This window comes from Dunckerocampus dactyliophorus, chromosome 12 (assembly GCF_027744805.1).
Source record: "Dunckerocampus dactyliophorus isolate RoL2022-P2 chromosome 12, RoL_Ddac_1.1, whole genome shotgun sequence".
Classification (NCBI taxonomy): Eukaryota; Metazoa; Chordata; class Actinopteri; order Syngnathiformes; family Syngnathidae; genus Dunckerocampus; species Dunckerocampus dactyliophorus.
Window position 1 is genome coordinate 14,585,458 of NC_072830.1, and position 22,406 is coordinate 14,607,863.

The 22,406-nt window shown below is 39.3% G+C and overlaps 2 protein-coding genes across 6 annotated transcripts in view; one reads left to right on the top strand and one right to left on the bottom strand.

Moving 5' to 3' along the window:
* Positions 1-7,212: 7,212 nt before the first annotated feature.
* c18h3orf33 (c18h3orf33 homolog (H. sapiens)) lies at positions 7,213-15,546 on the bottom strand. Of its 5 annotated transcripts, none has more exons than XM_054794015.1 (6): positions 15,335-15,546; positions 10,820-10,879; positions 10,516-10,675; positions 9,589-9,691; positions 8,535-8,695; positions 7,213-8,443 (listed from the first exon to the last, which is right to left on the bottom strand). In XM_054794015.1, exons 1-6 carry the CDS (start codon positions 15,455-15,457, stop codon positions 8,301-8,303), a joined length of 750 nt encoding a protein of 249 aa, XP_054649990.1. In that variant the 5' UTR covers positions 15,458-15,546; the 3' UTR covers positions 7,213-8,300. The 5 variants fall into 5 exon arrangements, with proteins under 5 accessions (XP_054649990.1, XP_054649989.1, XP_054649988.1 ...); XM_054794014.1 differs by having other exon boundaries at positions 7,213-8,446; XM_054794013.1 differs by lacking the exon at positions 9,589-9,691.
* A 723-nt stretch (positions 15,547-16,269) lies between these two features.
* The window catches only part of LOC129191051 (mediator of RNA polymerase II transcription subunit 13-like), a 28,131-nt gene continuing 21,994 nt past the window's right edge, over positions 16,270-22,406 (top strand). Inside the window, exons 1-3 of the mRNA XM_054794011.1 lie at positions 16,270-17,165; positions 17,721-17,955; positions 18,550-18,718. Of these exons, the coding sequence (XP_054649986.1) occupies positions 17,100-17,165; positions 17,721-17,955; positions 18,550-18,718 (470 nt within the window). The 5' untranslated portion in view covers positions 16,270-17,099. The remainder of the gene's footprint in view (positions 17,166-17,720; positions 17,956-18,549; positions 18,719-22,406) is intronic.

The following is a 22,406-nucleotide window of genomic DNA, read 5'->3' on the forward strand; positions in this document are numbered from 1 at the left end:
TCAGTTCAGCAGGACAGTGATAGTAATCTGCCACTGAAACTGCTCTTCTGTTGGGAGATGTGCAATGGATGATCCTGGTTGTCCATGATGGAAAGGAGTATAAAAGTATAAACAACCAGCGGTTAGAGCAGCACTTCCCGTGTGAGCTCCCCGCACAATGACACAGCAGTCCGGGCACAGTGAAAGGAAACTACCGCTGTAGCTACGGAGCCGAAAATCCAACATCCAGCGTGAAACTAACATCACCACAGTACACCGCGGACATGTCTGCATGGTGGTGTTGCGTTTCCTTCTTGTTGCGGGTGGCGGGAGTCGAGTGGCCACCAGCTTTGAGGCGCATTACCGCACCTACCATGTTGGAGTGTGACCCAGAGTTATGAACGTCATACGGCAACTACATCGGCCTGATCTCGTGGTGGAAGCCGATATTATCCGATCTTCAAAATACAGCGGATAGGCAGCCGATTCTGATCCAGAAGATCGGATCAGAACATCTCTAGAAATCAATGCGTCGAAAAAGGACGTTCTGGTAATGAACAAAATACGCAATATACGTATATATATATAGATTGTGGATGATGGGCAAAATTCAAAAAAACGTGCAGTTTTCCTTTAAGTCTGGCTCAAGTCAGGGACATGAGATTGCAGTAACATCTTCAGCAACGAGAGTGAAATGATATTTCTTGCACAAGCTGCTGTTTTTTTCATGCCACTTGCTCTATTACACCTGCTGAAACCTGTCCACATCATTCATATTCACGTAGGTCACATCCCGTCACTCATACTGTCCCAACCTATTCACCCCAATTCCTTCAATTATTCATGAGGGATCAGAGCGCCCACAGTGGGTCGTATTTCCCCTCCTACAACGCTACACCAGCAAACTGATACACTGCTCACAATTGTTCAGTCACATAACAACAAGGGAGTCACTTTACGGTTGAAGCATTCCATCGCATGCACATAATATGCATGCATAGTCTCCACAGTGCATGTGTGGTGCATGACAATGGTGCATGAGTTGGTATTGTGACATTTCATATAAAAAACAAAACAGAGGAAAATGCACTGCACCGGACTGACTGGAGGTTTGTGTCCGTTTCCATTGAAGCCTCACCTAGTTACAAACTTAACTGGCCTTCTGTCTCTTTAAATCACTTTGTCTTTCACGCCCGTCCAACTACAGACAGACACTCCAATCAAATTTGAAAAAAATCCCCAAGGACTCTCTTGGCTCTTGGTTTAACACCCCCTCCCAAGCCCATCTCTTCTTCTGTGGGATGGCTACCGGCTGAGTGCAATAAAGGCCTTTGTTATGCTGCCCTTGTGCATCACATCCCTGCTGTAAGGTACAATGGCAAGAAACACCCACATGTGAAAGGTATACAGCAGGGGTGTCCAAACTTTTTCCAGCGAGGGCCACATAGTGAAACATGAAAGGATGTAACTTTGCCACGTTGATATTTTATGATATTAGTTATAAATATTTCAAGAAAAAAATGTATCTCAGCTTTGTGATATAAGTGAAAAAGCCTACTATTAGCAGCAACTTCGGTCTTTGCTCTTTTTCCCATTTTTGCTGTTGTTGTTTTGTTTTTTTAATATTTCAGCTTTCTTCTTAAGTAATCGTCATTAATTATCTTTTCGTAATACAACTTTATTCCTATATTTTGACTTGATTTGATTCCCATAATATTATAACTTTTCCCCAACCTAATTTTTCAAGAATTAGAACTTTTTTTGTTTTGTTTGTTTCTCATAATATGCTCTATGCTACTTAAATGGCATTATTTTTCCTCATGGTATTACGAGTTTATGCTCGCAAAATTGAAACATTTCCCTTTGAACATGCCTTTTTCTCTTAATATTTTTATGTTATTCTCAGCTTTTTTTACAGCTGTTTTTGCCATTTCTGCTGTTGTTGTTTTTTTTAATTTTCAAAATATTTCCACTTTCTTATCGTAATTCTTCTTCTTGTAAATTTTGACTCTATTCCCATAATATTTTGAATTTATTCTTGTAACATTATACCTTTTTCCACACCTTAGTTTTCCAAAATTACAACATTTTTTGTTGTTTTGTTTTTTTCTCATAATATTACAGCTTGGGGAAAAAAAAAAACATTTTTTTGGATCATTTCAACATTATGCTACAAAAATTACATTATTCTTCCCCTTAATATTATGACTTTGAAAAAAACATTTATTATTAATTTAATGTTTCAACTTTAAGCTACTAAAATATTTTTCCTCATAATATTGCGACATTCTTTTCATAAAATTACGACTTTTTCTCTTTAGATTACAATTTTCTTTCTCTATATACAATATTTTTGACTGTATTCTTTTTCAGTTTTCGCTGGTGTTGTTTTTAAAAATATGAATTATTACCTATTGAAATGGTTACTTATTTATATATTATTTTATTTAAATTAAATATGACATTATTTAATATATATATTAAAACTGAACAAATTTGAACAAACGCAACCGCTTTGTTTCTCATATTATGATTTTAAAAAAAATAAACTTTTTTTATCTGAAATGATTTCAACTTGCTACTTCAACATGCTACTAAAATTACGTTATTTGTACCTCATGACATTACAACGTTATTCTCATAAAATTAGGACTTTTTCTTGTTAGATTACAACATTTTTCTCTTAGTATTTTTAGACTTTTACTTTTTAATTACTTCTGATTTTTTCCTTTTTTGCTGTTGTTGTTGTTTTTTTTGTTTTAGTTCTCTTGTTAAATTATATTTTTAGAATGTGCCGCGAGCCAATAAAAAAACGGCTGTGGGCCAAAAAGGGCCCCCGGGCCGCACTATGGCCACCCCTGGTATACAGACAAAAAAGTAGTGCAGTACAAATCAGGGAACAAAGATGACAGTTTAGGAAAGTGATACACTGTCATAACCAGAATGATGATTGTTACTCTGGTAACAGCACTGGAACAATAAGCCATACTGTATTACTGTGTTTATTTTTTAAATCTGATGTAGTACACAGACTAAAACGACAAGGCTACAAGCCAAACATCTTCTTGGTTATTCTTTACAGTGCCCTCAGAGAAACAATGTGCACATCCAAAAAGCACATTCATGAAGCATCATGCAGAGTTTTAACAACATAAGAAAAGCTGCATCACATGAAGCATCACTTACTTTTAGCTCTTTTAGGTCTTGGACGCTGACAGCTGCCTTACACTCTCAGCAGAGGGCTACTTCTTCAGGTAAAAAGTATCCATCCGTAGTTTGAGGCACAAATATACTGCATATAAGTCACTGAAGGTCCCGCCGGTCACGTGCAAGCGTCCCAGCAAGACCCTCACTGGTGTGTGGGCAAAGCAGCACCCACCACAACTTCAAGCATGGTGCCTTATTCAAACACTGCTCCTGGTGTGGGGCCATAGTGACCTGGAAAACATGGAGTGGAGTCAAAGCAGAATTGCAAATGGACGAGGCCTGTTCTTGCATAATTGCATAATAATCACATTTTTGATGTGGAGTTTTACAAAGAACCTTTTTAGGGTCAAAAGCATGCTTCTTAATTAATAAATTCATAAATCTAGGGCCAGATTAAACCCCGTATTTCCCACAAAATTGTAACTATTCGTTTTACCAAGAGATTTGTATCCTTCCAACCCCAATCAAACACCTAGAGCAGCGGTGTCCGAAATGCAGCCCGGTGGTCATTTGCGGCCCACAGCTGTTTCTTATTGGCCCACGTAACACCTTCTAAAAATATAATTTAACAAGAAAAGTAAAAAAAAAAAAAAAAAAAAAAAAAAACAGCAAAAATGGAAAAGGAGGAATAATTTTATGAGAAAATATTACCAGAATAATGTCATAATATTACAAAATATACATAAAATCATGTAATATTTAATTAAAATATAATTTAAAATTTAATTAAAATAAATAAAAATAATATTTTTGAAAAACCAAAACAGCAAAAAATTTTACAAGAATAAAGTAAAAAATCTAAAGACAAAAATATAATCTAACAAGGAAAAGTAATAATTTTACAAGAAAAAATGTCGTAATATTATGAGGAAAAATAACATCATTTTAGTAGTATAATGTTGAAATATGAACGATTTTTTTTTAAGTTGTAATATTATGCAAAACAAACAATCTAAGGAATAAAGTAGTAATTTTGAAAAATTAGGTTGTTGGAAAAAGTTATTATGTTATGAGAATTAAGTCAAAATTTCATGGGAATGAAGTTGCTACAAGAAGACAATTTAAGAAGAAAGTTGAAATACTTGGAAAAAAAACACCATACCAATGATAGGCTATTTCACCTATATAACAAGGCTGTGATGCTTTTTTTCTTGAAATATATATAATTTCTTAGCATATCTACAGGTGTTGCTTTACAAAATATCAAAGTGACAAAGTTGAATCCTTTCATTTTTCACTATGTGGCCCTCACTGGAAAAAGTTTGGGCACCCCTTACCTACAGTATGTGGTTAATTTTTAATTGTATTTAGATTTTAGTATCATCCATATCCCTGATCTTATTGGATAATTTTAAGGATTTTGCGTGATTCTAAAAGAGCCCCAAGCGTGGCATATAGTGAGCCTTCCATACTCCCCGAAAAACAGATTTTCTGAGGCATATTTTGTGGAATCTCTGCTCAACCCAGATTCTGGTTGCTCTCTCAAGATAGGAACTTAAAATCGATTCCTTTTGCCTTTGAAAAAGCCTTTATTTTTCTCAAGATGAACCAGCTGGTCTAGTGGTTAGCATGTTGGCCAACACAGTAACAGTCTGGAGATCGGGAAGACCTGGGTTCGATTCTCCCTCAAGCATTTCGGCGTGGCGTTTGCATGTTCTCCCCGTGTGTGTGTGGGTTTTCTCCTGGTACTCCGGTTTCCTCCCACATTCCAAAAACATGCATGTTAGGTTAATTGGCAACTCTAAATTGTCCATAGGTATGAATGTGAGTGTGAATGGATTGTTAGTCTATATGTGCCCTGCGATTGGCTGGCGACCACTCCAGGGTCGCCCGAAGTCAGCTGGGATAGGCTCCAGCATGCCCCGGCGACCCTAAAGAGGAGAAGCGGTATAGAAAATGGATGGATAGATGGATGCTGTACCAGCTTACTTTGAAAACAACTGTCATAGAGCATTCTAATAAACTCAAAAGGTATAACATTGGACATTCCTCTATTAAATATAAATACTTTCGAACATGGAACTTCATTGTTAAAATGAAAAAAAAAACTTCAAATAGCAAAAAATTTTTTAATTCCTATCACTGAACACATCTTCAAAACGCGTATTATTACCATGAACTTCGGCCTTTGCTCTTTTCTCCATTTTTTTTCTGTTTTTATTTTATTTGTGCAAATATTTCAACTTTGTTCTTAAATAATCTTGGTAATTTTTGTTCTCCATTGTAATATGGTCACTTTATCACTAACGTTTTCCCCTATCTAATTTTCCAAAAATGATTGTTTCTCATAATATTCCAACTTAAAAAAAGGAAAGTCTTTAATATTTCAACTCCATGCTACTAAAATAACATTATTATAATTATTCCTCATAATACTAGTTTATTCTCATAAAATTGCTACGTTTTTCTCGTTAGAATGCAACTTTTTTCTCTTAATTTTTTTACTTTCTCCTCGTAACATTACAGCCATTTTTTCCATTTCTGCTACTGTCTTTTTAAAATTTATTTTCCAACTATTTCAACTTTCTTCTTGTAAATTTTCTTTTCATAATTAGGACTTTATTCCCATAGTATTTTGACTTTATTCTTGTAATGTTCTTTTTTTAAAGTATTCTTGTTAAATTATATTTTAAAATGTGTCACGAGCCATTAAAAAAACACAGCCGCGGGCCTCACTTTGGACACCGCTGCTCTGTATGATGTACACAGGACTCCACTCACTAAGGTTTCTTGAGTCTGACCCCCCACCCCCCACCCACATTCAGCGCTTTGTGAACTTCCCTCTGCCTCGATTGTGCCTTGGCCATGGTTTCCCTCCCACTCCACCCAGTGTGACAGTTCAAAGTCTGGCAGCAACAGCCCGTCAGCCCAGAAATGTACCTTACAATTTGAACCAGACAGCCAATCACAGGCCTCCTCAGCTACAACAGTCACTTGCAACATTTGCACAACAAAGGAAGCACTAGCTGATTCATCAGCCCCTCGCCACCCGTCACCCCCCGCTCCTCCATGCCCCTACACCCCCTTTCCCTTGCACTGGTGACTCCTCCTATCGTCTTTTGTGCTGGCTACCAAAAATCCCCCCTTACACACAGCGTAGGAGACCCTCCTCCCCTCTGCTGCTAATCTCCTTGTGTGCCCATTGGGATTGACTGATGCTGTGCACCCTCACGGGACACATCACACTCTGGTCCCATTTGCTAAGTACAGCGCGGTTTGGTGTCATTTTGGGCTGTTGGCAACACACATTTAAACACGAGCTGAATGCTGGGCACGCAGGGAATTTGTTGTGGTTATTCGTGATAACACTCATGAGGCAACACACACTGATTTATGATGTTTTGTGCATCATATAAGGGACATTTTCTTCTCATGTTTCAACACTTAAATACTCTAATGCTTCTATTAGGGTCCTCTAAGTGCTTATACCACCTTACACACACACACACACACACACACACAGGCAGGTTCCCATGGGGCTTCAGTGAGGCCAATATGGAGTTTAGCCCGAGTGGGCTTTGTATTTCACATTTGGTGGTTCTATAGCAGGGGTGTCCATCCTGCGGTTCATTCTACAAAAATATAATTTAAAAAGAAAACTATTTTTAAAAAAAACAACAACAAAAATGGAAAAATCAGCAGTAATTTTCCGAGAATAAAGTCAAAAAATATATAAAAAAGGCATAATTTCACGAGAATAGAATTATGATGAAAAATAATGTCATTTTAGTAGCTGAAACATTAAAGAAAAAAGATGTTATTTTATTTTTTAAGTTGCAAAACAAAATTAAGAATGAAGTTGTAATTTTTGGAAAATTAGGTTATTAAAGACAAAAGATGTTGTTTTTTTTTAAGACACAATATTATGAGAAACAAGACAAAGAATAAAGTTGTTGTCAGGAAAAATTTGGCTGGGGAATAAAGTCAAAATATGATGGCCATAAAGTCATAATATTATGTGAAGAAAATTGACAAGAAGTAAGCTGAAATATTTGTAAAATTATATTTAAAAAGCAACTGTAGAAATGGAAAAAAAACAGCAGAAACGTTACAACAATAAAGTAAAAATATCATGGAAAAAAAGTCGTACTCTAACGAGAAAAAAATTCACAATTTTCCAAGAATAAACTCGTCATATTATGAGGAAAAATGCCATTTTGCTAGCATAGAGTAGAAATATTGAAGACAAAAGAAGTTATTTTTCTTAAAAGATATAATAAACAAACAAAGAATAAGGTTATACAGTGCAGGCCAAAAGTTTGGACACGCCTTCTCATTCAATGCGTTTTCCTTATTTTCTTGACTATTTACATTGTAGATTCTCAAAACTATGAACGAACACATGTGGAATTATGGACTTAACAAAAAAACTGTGAAATAACTCTAAATATGTCTTATATTTTAGATATATAAATTATGTCTTCTCATTTTTTGTTAGCAATAACAAAACAAGAACAGAAATGGGAAGAACAGCTGAAATTTCACAAGAATGAAGTAAAAGCATTAAAGGAAAAAAGTAAGGTCACAATCTTCCAAGAATAAAGTCACATTATGGCAAAAAAATATTTTAGCAGCATTTCAACTATGTCACAAAGCTGAAATGCATTTTTTCTTGAACTATAGATATAACTTCTTGGTATATAACAAAATATCCAAGTGGCCCTTGCATCCTTTCATTTTTCAGTATGTGGCCCTTGGTGGAAAAGTTTGGACACCCATGTTCTATAGCAACAACGATCACACAGAAGGGCAAGTGGACACCCCCTCCACTGAAAACAGACCCCTCCTTCTTCCTTTGTTTAGTGGGTAGAGCGAGTGTCCCATATATATGCATAGCAAGGGGACAAGGTTTTAAATAAACATTTTGTGGCGCAAAAACAATCAAGCAGACATTGAATGATTTGTTTTATAATGTAAATGAGCTGACAAAATCAATAACAAATGATCAAACTAAAGTTTTGCCACAGTTGATTGCGGCACCCGAAGAGTGGCCCACAGAAGATCAGGTTCTCCCAAAGAGCTTCCTGAGTAGCCGAAATAATGCATTGTCCCTCATAGCCTTCAAGACTCTCTCCCATTGGCTCTCCTCCTTCCACAGACCACACCCCTTCTTCTCAGCTTTGACCTCTGCCCTGTGAAGCCGCTTGTGCAGCCGCCAGTAGAGGCGAGAGTCCGGTGAGAGTCCCGGAATGGGCGCCCTGCGGGCCAGGCCGAGTTTGAGCGCCTCCTCGTTCATCGAGTGGCCCCATGACGACCCCTGCTGGACAACAAGGGGAGGACAAGCAGGTTCTTGGTATTGTCTTACAAGTATTTCTCTTGCGTTTCAGGTCTGTTTAGTCAAGCTTCACCTTGCTTGAGGTGACAAAGCAATGCAGCTTGTCGTCCTGGCGGCTGATGAGTTTCAACCAGACTGTTTGAGAGGAAAGAAGGCTTCCCTGCAGCCATAATAGGCCATCTGGAGTCAGAGCCACACCTGCAAGGTCCACGAGCAAGTTTGACTTGCACACACCTGGAGAAATGAAAAAACACCGGACGCAACTGTGAATACACCTACACAATGTAAAGACATCTACAGTAATAATTATAAGCATCTGTCTCCTTACTGCATCTATCTACAGTATGTAAGTACAACTACAGTACTACACCAATGTGTATGGTAGCCAAGGTCAAAGGTCTCAATGATACATATGAAAAGCACTGATACCCTGGCATTGCCTCGATGCTTCTATTTTGCATGCAATCAGACTGCAATGATTTCCTTACTTCTACTGCCCAGAAACAGCTGTTACAATCCATAATTAATTTCTTTTTTTTTTCTAGTATTTTGGTATGGTGACAGCATTTCTTAGGAGGACGTTGCAATCACCAGTTGTTTTTCCAGCCTGATTTTTATCAACTGTCTAATGCTTAGGTGTCCAAAATGTGGCCCGGGGGCCATTTACGGCCCGCTGCATTTTTTAAAAAATTGGCGCTAGGCACATTAGAAAAATACAATTTCACAAGAAAACTAAAAAAATCAGCAAAAATGGAAAAAATAGCAGTAATTTGCAAGAATAAAGACGAAATATTAAGAGAATAAAGACATAATATTAAGAGGAAAAAATAGCATAAAATTGAAATATTAAAACTAAAAATTAGGCTGACAAAAAATGTATAATGTAACGGAATATAGGTGAAACGGAAGAAAGTCAAAATATTATGGTAATAAGTCATAATACTACCAGAAGAAAATTTACAAGAAGAAAGTTGGAATATTTGTCCAATTATTTTTTGAAAAGCAGAAATGGAAAAAACAGCAGCAATTTTATGAGTACAAAGTCAAAATATTGCAAGAAAAAAAGTCATATTGCTATTGCTGGGGCCACGTAAGTAAAGAGTTTGCCTCCTCGAAAAAAATCAGACCTCTCAAATTGCTCAGTGTTACTTTTCTCTTTCGTCGTATCACTGCGCACTGTCGCCCGGCCATTCTTGTGTATGTGATGAAGATGGCTACGACGCTCATCCGCTGTGGAACACATACATAAACAGAAAGAAGCATTTTTGTGACGCAAATGGCTTCTTTTGAATGCATATTCTTTTGAGAACCCAAACTCTTTACGTACGTGGCCCCAGCAACTAACCGGAACTATGCTTCTCATCACCGAAATCCAATCAGAAATGGGCTCACGGGACCAAGTGGGGGGGGTAAGTCACCTTTGATGCACTACACTGCTGATGGGGATGGCATACAACTTCATGTCAAAAAATCCAAACTACCGCTTTAAATTGTGACCCCCTTGTCAGGTTTTTAGTCAGCAGGTTTGAAGAACATGTCATATACTACTAGAGGCCATATTTGACGTATATGAATGGTGTTAGAAGATATGCTGTGACGTAGCATTATAGTAGTCACTGTGGCGTTGCGACTCACAATTTACTGAGCACCATCATATTTGTCCCTCTAGTATGATACCGTTGTCTTTCCAGGGACAGCGTCTCTCCCAGTTGACACCCAAATCTGAACAATCAGCAGTTTTCATGTTCATGTTTGTCCTTCACGTGGACGATGCTGATGGAGCAACTACACATTCTCCGCCAGCCATGATTGTATAACAAAGCTATGGTGCTTAAAATGAATATGACCTAACCTAGCACACTAAAAATGTCACAATGAGATTTGAGGACTCAAAAGGGGGAAGTCTGCATTAAAAATGATGCCGAGAGGCTCAATAGGTGAAACCTATGTGGATTTGATGTGCTTTTAACATGTTTACCAATCACCAGTATTTGTTATATATTTAATTGGTGCAGTGAGTGTTGCGTGGGTAACCCCCTCCCACCCTAAATTGCCTTTGTGTTTGGTAAGCAGAGGTGAGAGGACTGGCAGGTAAATCGGGATGTGCTCAACTTCAAGCCCTTCCTCTGTGATGGAATGGACTCTCCCACGGAGGCTTACATTCCTCTCCACAAAACGAGCGGGAATCTCAGACACGGCTTGGAATTTGGTGATCTGACGAAGGAGAGTGGAAGAATTGAGTCGTGCGTGAGATTTTCTTTCTCGTGGAATACACTTCTCATCGATAAAACATTGTAGTGTGGTGGGCATGTCAAGCTGTGACTTCCTTCTTCATTTATTTGAAGGTTTAAATCTTACCAGTTTGATACTCCTTGCTATTACAATTACACCAGCAAGAGCCAACCCGGTGCTTATGTTCTATATGGGAGAAAAGAGATGGTTTAGTTGAAACAAAATGACATACAGCAGTGCTTCTCAAATAGTGGGGCGGAAGAGTAAACTTAACCTGGAAATTGTTTCAAGTTGTTGCAGATGTTATCTCAGCTCATTTTATCAATCTATTTTGATAGTCAGGTGATTGTATGCAGAGTGGTGGTGCCAGCAACTCATACAGTGGTTTGTACAGATAAATACATAAATATGATCAGGTTCTCAAGAGCATTTCAATTCAGGGGGAGGGGGCGTGTAAAAAGAATTTGGTCACCTATGGGGGGCATGACAGGAAATAACGCAGCACCACTTGTCTGAAACTCAGCATCACAATGGCACCGGTGCTGACGTAAACGGGAGTAACCGAATCGAAAAAACTAGATATAGGTGCCTCATTTCAGTGCTTAATGAATGCAGACACAGCCACCTGGAACAGGTGCTTGAAGGTGATATTGTGCAAGTAACACCTTGTAAGTAATGTAAGTAACATACCTACAGAGGCACACAACAGCCTGACTCTCTTTAATTACAGACCTTAACACTCCAACAGCAGTACGCATTTCACACGTCGCTTTCCACACCAGCAACACAACACTTCATTATCCACCAATCACACTGACGGCAAGCAGGGTGCATTCACAAACAGCGGATTTTTTAATATCAACACAAGCAGGTCATTTTTTCCCATATTCTCTGTGTTCTGTATTTCTGCTGGTTTTGTTGTGATAATTTTGACAATTTGTTTAATTTCATATTTGGAAATGTATTACTTTGTTGTAATTGTATTTACAGTGGAACCTTGGTTAGCATCATTAATTCATTCCAGAATGGCCGACTCTAACTGAAGTGGACGCTAACCTGATGCATTTTCCCCCATTGTATTCAATTAATCTATTCCAGAAAGACAAGCTTTTATAATTTTACAATTATAGTTCGAAATGCGGCTGCACGGTGGTCTAGTGGTTAGCACGTTGGCCAACACAGTAACAGCTTGGAGATCGGGAAGACCTGGGTTCGATTCTCCCCTGGGCATTTCTGTGTGGAGTTTGCATGTTCTCCCCGTGTGCGCGTGGGTTTTCTCCGGGTATTCCGCCTTCCTCCCACATTCCAAAAACATGCAGGTGAGGTTAATATGTAGCCCTGTGATTTGCTGGCGACCAGTCCAGGGTATACCCCGCCTGTCGCCCGAAGTCAGCTGGGATAGGCTCCAGCATACCCCCGCGACCCTAATGAGGAAGAAGCGGTATAGAAAATGGATGGATGGAATTCGAAATGCATATGCAGTGGGCCCCCTAAACCTAATAACTGATTGGGGCATCCTTAGCAGCAACAACTGCAATCGAGCGTTTGCGATTACTTGCATCGAGTCTCTTACAGCGCTGTGGAGGAATTTTGGCCCGCTCATCTTTGCAGAATTGTTGTAATGAAACCACCTTTTTAAGGTCATGCCACAGCATCTCAATATCAGGTCAGGACTTTGACTAGGCCACTCCAAAGTCTTCATTTTGTTTTTCTTCAGCCATTCAGAGGTGGACTTGCTGGTGTGTTTTGGATCATTGTCCTGCTACAGAACCCAAGTTGGTTTCAGCTTAAGGTCACAGATGGCCAGACATTCTCCTTCAGGATTTTTTGGGTAGACAACAGAATTGATGGTTCCATTTATCACAGCAAGTCTTCCAGGTCCTGAAGCACCAAAACAGCACTAGGCCGTCACACTACCACCACCATATTTAATTGTTTGTATGATGTTCTTTTTCTGAAATGCAGCGTTACTTTTACGCCAGATGTAATGGGACACACACTTCCAAAAAGTTCAACTTTTGTCTTGTAAACCCACAGAGTACTGTATTTTCCCAAAGGTCTTGGGGATCATCAAGATGTTTTGTGGCAAAATTGAGAAGAGCCTTAATGTTCTTTTTCTTCAGCAGTAGTTTTCGCCTTGGAACTCTGCCATGCAGGCCGTTTTTGCCCAGCGTCTTTCTTATGGTGGAGTCATGAATACTGACCTTAACTGAGGCAAGTGAGGCCTGCAGTTCTTTGGATGTTGTTGTGGGGTCTTTTGTAACCTCAAGGATGAGTTGTCGCTGCGTTCTTGGGGTAATTTTGGTTGGCCAGCCACTCCTGGGAAGGTTCACCACTGTTCCATTTGTGGATAATGGCTCTCACTGTGGTTCACTGGAGTCCCAAAACTTTACAAATAGCTGTGTAACCATTTCCAGACTGATAGATCTCAATTACTTTCTTCAAGGGGGAAATCCCTTTTTCACACAGGGCCATGTAGGTTTGGATTTTTTTTCTCCATCCATCCATCTTCTATTCCACGTATCCTGACTGGGGTCGCAGGTATGCTGGAGCTTATCCCAGCTGACTTAAGGCAAGAGGCGGGGTACACCCTGGACTGGTCAATCGCAGGGCACATATAGACAAACAAACATTCACACATTCTTACCTATCGACAATTTAGAGTCTCCAATTAACCTAATGTGCATGTTTTTGGAATGTGGGACGAAACCGGAGTAACCGGAGAAATCCCACGCACGCACGGGGAGAACATGCAAACTCCACACAGAGATGCCGAACAGAGAGTCGAACCGAGATTTTCCAGATCTCCTGACTGTGTGGCCAACAGATTTTTTTTTCTGCCTTAATAATAAAAAGTTTCATTTAAGACTGCATTTTGTGTACAGCTGTGTTGTAATTGACATTTAATTTTGTTTGATGATCTGAAATACTTAAGTTTTAAGCAATACTTAAGACCGTTTAAGCATCAGAACCATTTTAAGTACTGATTTGGCACCAGTATCGGACAATGTGTAAACGATACCCAACCTTATTGTTGGCTAAGTCGCTGACAATTGCCTGGTTGGTGTCTACAGCCATGCATGCCAGCATGCTCGACAACAACGGTGCTCACACTAAATATTCCCATGTTTAGGGCTGCACCTAACAATGATTTTCACAACTGACTAATCCATCGATTATTTTTCCGATTAATCGATGAATCGGATTTTAAAAACCCCCATTTTTTATTTCCACCTCTTTATTCAGAAATATATTTGAACTAACAGAGCGAATAAGTGCACAAACATCAGGTTGCCACTTTCAATAGTCTGTTAAAAATAATGGTAAATAATAAAAAATGTAAAATGTTTGTCGAATAGCTACAGTAAAACAATAAATGTACACAAAAATACAATCATAATCATTTTCTTAATTGATTAATCTGAAGCTTGTTGTTTCAATTAATGGAGTAAACGTTTAGGTCACAGATGGTCCAAATTAATATGAAGCAAACACCTACAGTTAGTGGTTGGGTCTGCAACATATCAGAAAAGCAGCAAAAAGGCCCATCACTGTTTTCCAAAGTCAAAGCTGATATGTGTGAATATCTTGTTTTGGCTAAAACACAAATTTAATACAGTAGGTCTGCTTTCATGGATGACTAAGGAAATTAAAAAATATTCACATTAGAGAGGCTCATTTACATATTTAAATTAAAAAAATGATTAATAAAATAATAATCGATTAATAAAATAGCTGTAAAATAGTTGATTAATTGGGTAATCGATTAACCATCAATTAATTGTTGCAGCTCTACACATTTTAGACACAATTTGGACATGCTCACTGTCTGAGGTGTACTCACTGGTGTTGCCAGATAGTTAGACAAAAATGACTGTGTGTTGGCTTATTTTCACTGGATAGAGCATCTGTACTGTTTTCCAAGCTGTACACTGACTACTCCAATATCCAGTTTTCACTTCTTTCGCATTATCCCTTGGGAAGATATCATACAATTTTTACGAAATGAGAAGGGTGTACTCACTTTTGTGAGCTACTGTATATGTGGAAAAATACGTATACAAATCTCCATCAAAAGTTCTCCAGTAAATCCACAAACACAAGCGCAGTATCAAGTAGAGGCTGGTCTAAAGTTGTCAATACAACACAATTATACTGCTGCAGAAATTCTTTTAATAACTGTCTAATTTTTTTTCTTTTAAGATCATTACATGTTGGAAAACTAACAGTACTTTAAGCTACAGGGTACTAGTTTGCTACATGACAGGAGCAAATTATTAGGACACAGTGGCGGAAACAGTGGGTGGCCACCCCTGGTCATTCTCCAGCCACCCCACTGGCCATCTACTGTAGACATTTCAGGTATCAACTTATTGCCACCCCTATGTGAGTAATGGTCTCACCTTGGCCGCCCCAATGAAACATGTCTGGCTCTGCCACTGCTCTTAGTATGATGCAATACAGTTCTACACCACTGAAGACTACCATAATAAACCTCACATCAAATTAAAAGGCAGAATTTTTGATTGAGCTCTTGTATTGAATCCCAGATGCAGTGCGCAGACGCGCCTTGAATCGTGGCTAATGTGTGTATCAGTGAAACATACAACCTCGTAACTACCGCTTCCAGGAGGTTCCTACCCGCACAAGAGTTAAATGATCATCTGCCAACTGAGATAAAGTAGACACGACGTTGTGGGCTGGCGTGTTTTGTCGCTGTGGTCTTCCGCCTTCCGTTTGTGTTTCCCTGCAGGACTCCGGCATGTTGTTGACATGAGTGCAGCCGAGTCGCAGGAAGCTCCGCCCCTCTTTTTTGTCCGAGAAAGGACATTGGCGCTTGCGTCAAAAAGTCTCCTCCCGGCACTTGCAAATAACACTGTGACGTCAAGGAGCACCGTATGCATCACATATCCATCATCACGTAATTGATTATGTATTGCATGAATACAATCAATCGCTGTCAAAGTGCAAGGTTACGCATGCGCAAGTGTGACCTACAATGCATGTTTTGCATAAATGGTGCAAAAATTGAATTAAATATCGGGTAGGTAGAGTAAAAAAAGTATTGTTTTTTTTAAATATCACGCAAGTTTGTGGTTATTTTTAGGCTACTTAACACTAGCTTCTCCTACACCTCTTCCATACTTGTACTTTTTGTTATTTTTGTGCAACTCTTCGAATGAAAATCAGGTAAATGGATAACATATTTAAAATGTGAATATAGTGCACATAAGTCAATTTATTTCAGTATCTCAGGTAAGTATAGATTATGTTAGGTAAGTACTGTATACCTTATCAAGAAAAACGCTGTAGGATATAAAACCAACGTGTTATTATTATGATGACGATTATTAGGACTAGTAGAGCATCAAAATGCTTATATAAATGACTGCACAATGGCCAACTGTATAAACGGTGTGCACAAAAATGCCTTAAAGAAAATAAATATGTATCTATATGTTGCAGGGATCAACGTGTTTGGTAACAGACATCATGGAGGAGTGACCAGTGACAGTATGACAGATGCAACTGGAGCTTTCATCTTGTAAACTGTGAAGTCATGGAGCTACTTGAAGCCGGATGACGCCCCCATTAGCACAAATTGGCCAATAGGAGCCGAGAGGCAGACTTGTCCTCCTGGCCGCCATTAAAGAATTCCATCCATGAGCTGAAATAATGGAAATCTGCTGAAGCCATGGATCCCAAGCACGGGGGGAGAGAAGCCGATGAGTAGCCTCGCCGATTTGGCATTTCGTACCTTCTCGGTGTGGTTTTATTGTGTCGGAGCATCATGGTGGTTCTTTTAGTGAAACTGGGGGGGGCGGTGTAGCTAATTGTTTTATGTAGTAAGCAGGCTAGCGCTGGACCTCTGGTATGTTAGCTTGTCTGCTAGCAGGCTAGCAGAGAGATCAGGGGGAGGGGAGAGAGTTCCATTGCCTTGAAATTGTTTCAGATCGGCTAGCAGCTATTAGCATTAGCGTATCCTGGTCTACGCATTTGGGGGGTGAAGTTTTCTTTTAGTTTTACAGCTCGTATTTGGACTGCGATTATCAGTCAAACCGCTAGTCAATCCAGGCCATGTTAACTTGTGTTATTTCATATAACGTAATGTAGCCGCCAGCTAACCCGATCAGACAATACATTTCAAGTCTGGTTGATGAATCGCATAGCTAGATGCTTATCGTTACAGTCGATGCTCTGTGGCCGCTTATTTAACATTGGCTTAGCTTGCTGGCTAGCGCCGGCTGGAAGTTGTCTGCCCGACTAGCGGAGGCTAGTCGTAGCAGCTAGCAAGTAAACGAGGGGTAGCTACAAGTAAAACAGCGACTCTCCAGCTTAAGAGCTAAACCCGAGCAGTTCTTGTCCGACGATGGATTCAAACGTTGCCAGGACGAAGTGAAAAAGGATGAGTTCGTGCTTTGTACCAAACGGGGCCAGCTTGGAGGACTGCCACTCTAACCTCTTCTGCTTGGTAAGACTCTTTAGCGAGCTAGCTAGCTACTGTTAGCTCCGCCGCTGAGGCCACAGAAAGCCATTTTGGCTAATCAGGCTGCCGAGCTTTCTAACGTCAGTTGCAGACTGGCGTCAAGGCATCGGGGCCTGCAACTTGCAAATCGTGATCCAGCCAACTTCCATAATAGGAGCAACGCACACTGCAGGCCAAGTGGTGCCCACTTGCCTTGTGGAGAGTTGCTTATGAAAATGGCTCATATACTGCTTTGGTTGCAAATAATAAGATTACATTGACATGAATTACAAGCAAGACCAGTTGTTACTGAATGCACTACATACATAATGTCAGACAAGTCCCTTGTGTACCATTTAGTTGTTATAAGGATGGATTATGGTTGTGCATGTAACTATAGAAAAACTTTACAAAAATGCCAAACAAACCTCAGTTTTCAGTATACAGAATTTGTGGGTTTTTTTTTTTTGCCCACTCCCCACACTACTGACTATGACTGGTTGATACTGAGCAATGTATTTTTACTAATCTTTTTTTTTTTTTTTTTTTTTTTTAATATAGGCTGATTTGACCGGGATAAAATGGCGGCGTTTCGTGTGGCAAGGACCCACCTCGTCGCCCATCCTCTTCCCCGTGACCGAGGAGGACCCGATCTTGTGTAGCTTCAGCCGGTGCATGGCGGCAGACGTGCTGAGCGTGTGGAGGAGGCACCACACGCCGGGTCGCAGGGAGCTCTGGCTCTTCTGGTGGGGCGATGACCCCAGTTTCGCCGAGCTCATCCACAACGAGCTTTCAAGTAAGTGCACGCCACGGGTGTTCTGTTTGCATAACATACTGTATATTTGTGTACATGACACACTGTGTACTCATGTACTCATTAAATACCCCAATGCAGTGACAGCTGCATGCCAGGTTTGGTTCAATTTGCAAACAATTTCCTGGTAAATTTGATTTTCAACTTTGATTATACAACTTGTGATGTGTTTGTGAGTCAGTCTCCAAAGCTTTGTGGAATCTGTTGGCTCTTGGCCACCACAGATTCAGGCTGGTATGTAACAGCTTTCCTCAAAATGCTTTGGAATTTGATTTTCAGCAATTCAACTCAATCTATTTAAGATTTGGTGGGTTTAAAACTCTTTTATTGCACATGAGCAGCACAGGCTTCCCACATTATCATTGTGCAAGACAATATTTGCTAATGTTTATCTCTTGATTCATTAGAGGCACAAAAAAGTGCTGTATCTGTCGTAAAGATGACATTGCTCAATTTTGATTAAGGCAATGTTTGTTAGACATTTCTCCCATAGATTCAACTTTATTCAAAAGTTTGTCTTGACGTTATGATTGGACCACGCATTTCTGGTTTTCTAACATCTCTGCCTTCCTGTAGGCGAGGAGGACGGCGAGTGGGAGAGTGGCCTGTCCTACGAGTGTCGCACGCTTCTGTTCAAAGCCATCCACAACCTGCTGGAGCGCTGCCTGATGAACCGCGGCTTTGTGCGCATCGGCAAGTGGTTCGTGAAGCCCTATCAGAAGGAGGAAAAAGTCATCAACAAAAGGTACTGTCGCCAACATGCGTGAATTTTTTTTGTACACGGGACGCGTTTTGAGCCTTGAATACGATTGTATGCTTTGCTACTCTACAGGTGCGCATTTTGTTGCATTTCGCCTGTTTTTGTGCGTAGCGTGACGTACACCTCCCAAAAAATCTCAGAGCTGTGGTGACCGTTAAGGATGTGAATGGTGTGCTTGTAGTTAGGGATGTCCTGATCCGATCTTCAGGATCGTCATTGGCTGCCGATCCGCTGTGTTTGTGAAGATCGGATAATATCGGCTTCCACCACGAGATCGAGCTGATTGGGTTGTCGTATCACGTTCATAACTCTGAGCCACACTCCAACATGGTCGGTGCAGTAATGCGCCTCAAAGCTGGTTGCCACTCGACTCACGCCACCCGGAAGAAGAAGAAAACGCAACACCACCATGTAGACATGTCACGTGTAGACATGTTTCACGTTGGACGTTGGCTATTTAGCTCCGTAGCTACAGCGGTACTTCCCTCTCACTGTGCCCGGACTGCTGCGTCATGGTGTAGGGATCTCACATGGGAAGTGTGGCACCAACCGCTGGTTGCGTATAATAAGGAGGCGAAAAACCTGGGAAACTCCTGTTATGGAGCGTGAATGGAAGCTAGCGGGGTTCACTTAGTTTAGCTAGTGCATCTGTGTGTGCGGCACTCAGGCTGTATGAGTGTATTTTCACCGTGTTGTGTTTTACTGCTTTAATGTAAGGACCATTTTACAATGCCCACTGACGACGTGCAGGTTCTGAATGAAAAAAGACGAGGCAGGTTTATTCTTGCACCCAGCGCGTATCAACCGTCATTTGCCATTCTCAACACACACGTACACAACCCATTCTGGCCTTCAAAATAAGAGCGCTCTTTGTCACATTTGTCTAATTGTGTAAACAGAATAAGGGTGTCATTAAAATATCTTACATTAATAACGCAATTGGAATTACATCTGTGACTACATCTTCTTTAATCACAATCACGGGCATTGCAGTTTGTTGAAGATTTTGTAGCAGTATGTGCTGAGGCTGACATCCCATTAGAAAAGTTAGCTAAGCTACATCCATTTCAAAATAACTGGACAAAATGGGCCAATGATGTATTGCATCAATAAATGTAAGGATTTATGCATTTTATTCACTAACCCAAATAGCACACACTCTGCGCTGGTAAAATAAGTGGAAACGATAAAAAAAAAAAAAAGAATTCTAAATAATAAAAACTGATGAAATGGAATTCGGGGAAAAATAAAACGGATTTCATAGGGCCCGAAGAGAGTTTGTTAAAATCATGTCATATATTCTAAATCACACCACAGTTGGATCTATAACCATGTAAAATGATTAGTCCTACCCTAAAAGTATTTTGCACACCCATTTTTTCCAATTTGATCTTCTATTGGATGCTGTGTCATAAAAGTAAAAAAAAAAAAAAAAAGTAAATTCAGCAATACTTTGGTTGCATTATTTTTAATGCTTTGAAGAGCTATTTTCATAACCATATTAAATTCCACAAATGTATGTTTGTAACAAAGGCATATTAAAAAAAACAAACAAAAAAAACAATTGATATCGGATCGGCAAGACTATAAAAAAAATCGGATCGGAAGCCGATGTGTATCGGGACATCCCTACTTGTAGTACATTATTTCCTGTGTGCGTACCACTTGTTTAAAAGGTGGACAGCCCACCTACGCGAACACCTTCTCCGATTTTGGGTCTACTGACTATTGTCATGCATCCATTAGTTCCAGCTGCAATAACACTCCTCTTCTCTCTTTAATTACCATTGTTTTCTCTCTGCCAAGGAAGCAAACATGCTAAATAGTCAACAGTAGTTATGGCTGCTCACAGAATTGACGTCGGGTCACGCGCTAAGCCCCGATGAAGTGCTATTAAAACAGCGGTGTCCAAAGTGCAGCCCAGGACTCATTTGCGACCAAACCAAACATGGGGAAAAAATAGAGCAAAAGGCAAAATATAAAGAGAAAAAGCTGGAATGTTGATAACTGCTTAAGATTAAATGACACACTTTGCTGTTTTTTTTCCTCATATAAAATCGTCTGTCTGTCGGTATAGCACAGGGCTTTCCAAAACACGGCCTGCAACACATTCTAGAAATATATAATTTAACAAGAGAACCAAAAAAAACACAGCAAAAATGAGGAAAAATAACATTTTAGTAGCATAAAGTTACATTTTAAGGCAAAAATACTTAAATAAAAACATTTTTTCCCCCAGCCAAAACAAAATAACGTTTTAAGTAATAAGTATAGTTATAGTGTTTTTAATATATAGTTTAATGGGAATAAAGTCACACTATTATTGGAATAAAGTAAGGAGAACATTTTTGATTATTTGATGAAAGTTGAAATATTTGGAAAATTGAAAAAACAGCAAAAATGGGGGGAAAAGGATAAGTTCATGCTAATCGGCTTTTTCACCTTTATCACAACGCTGAGATGTAGGCTGTTTTTATGTTAAATATATAACATCTTAGGATATCTATTCATATTTTGCACCCTTTGATTTGACCCTCACTGGAAAAAGTTTGGACACCCCTGGTCTAGCAGGTGGATTCACTTTGTAATACTTTGCAACTATAAAGTTTGAACACAAGCCGCTCTGGGACGCTGCGAACAATTATTGGAAATAGAAATAATCTGTAGTCAAACCGTCTCCCTTCATAAAACCTTCATAAACTATATGCCGGCATTGTTTTATGTTCTTATCTGTCATACAAGTGTAACAATAAGCAATCATCTGTGTTGCAGTTGTGCCTCACGCATGTAATGCTTGCTGAACTGAGCTTTCATGAGGTGTGCTGCTGTCATGTGCAAAGTGTTTTGCTGGTTTTAGAGGCGTATTTTCCAGATTTTTGGTCAAATTGTATGGCTTCATGAGAATTAGACTTGTGAGGTTGTACTTACCTTGTTTGTATTGTCTTGAAACATAGAGCGTCCAGAAGTACCATTGAAGGTTTGACGATGGAGTGTAGGCATGTATTCTGCAGAAGGGACAGATGTTGTTTTTCGTACAAAGGTGGTCAGTTTTTCCGGGCATCGGTGAGAGCTTGCGGTTGTCCTGTTTGCGTTTTTTCTGCTTTTAAGGTGTGAAATGGTCTGTGGAGACGGCCTGATCAGACAACTGTTATGTTTGATGTTTGGAAAATTTGATGCTGTGACAAGTGAAGCCAAACTCATTTGCTTAAAGCAGGCTGCACATAAAATATAACTATAATAATTACATCTACGGTAAAATAAATATAATTTACAAGAAAACTAATAATATTAAAAAACTGATAGTAACGTTTTAAGATAAAATGACCCTTTTTATTTAATTTAATTTTATTTTTTTATACCGGTAATACATAAAACCAAGATCTGTCTGTCATGATAGCACAGGCGTGTCCAAAGTGGCCGAGGGGCTGTTTGCAACCCGCATCTGTTTTTCTTGTTTGTTTTTTTTCTTTTTAATAAGAAAACGTTCAAAAACAGCAAAAACTGAAAAATCGGTAGTAATTTTACAAGAACAAAGTCAAAATATTAAGAGAAGAAAGTTGGAATTGAGCGACAAAAGGTTGAAATTTGCTGAGAATAGCCTCATTTATTATGAGGAAAAATGTAATTTTTGTATCAAAGTTGAAATATTAAGGAAAAAAGACAATTATTAAAA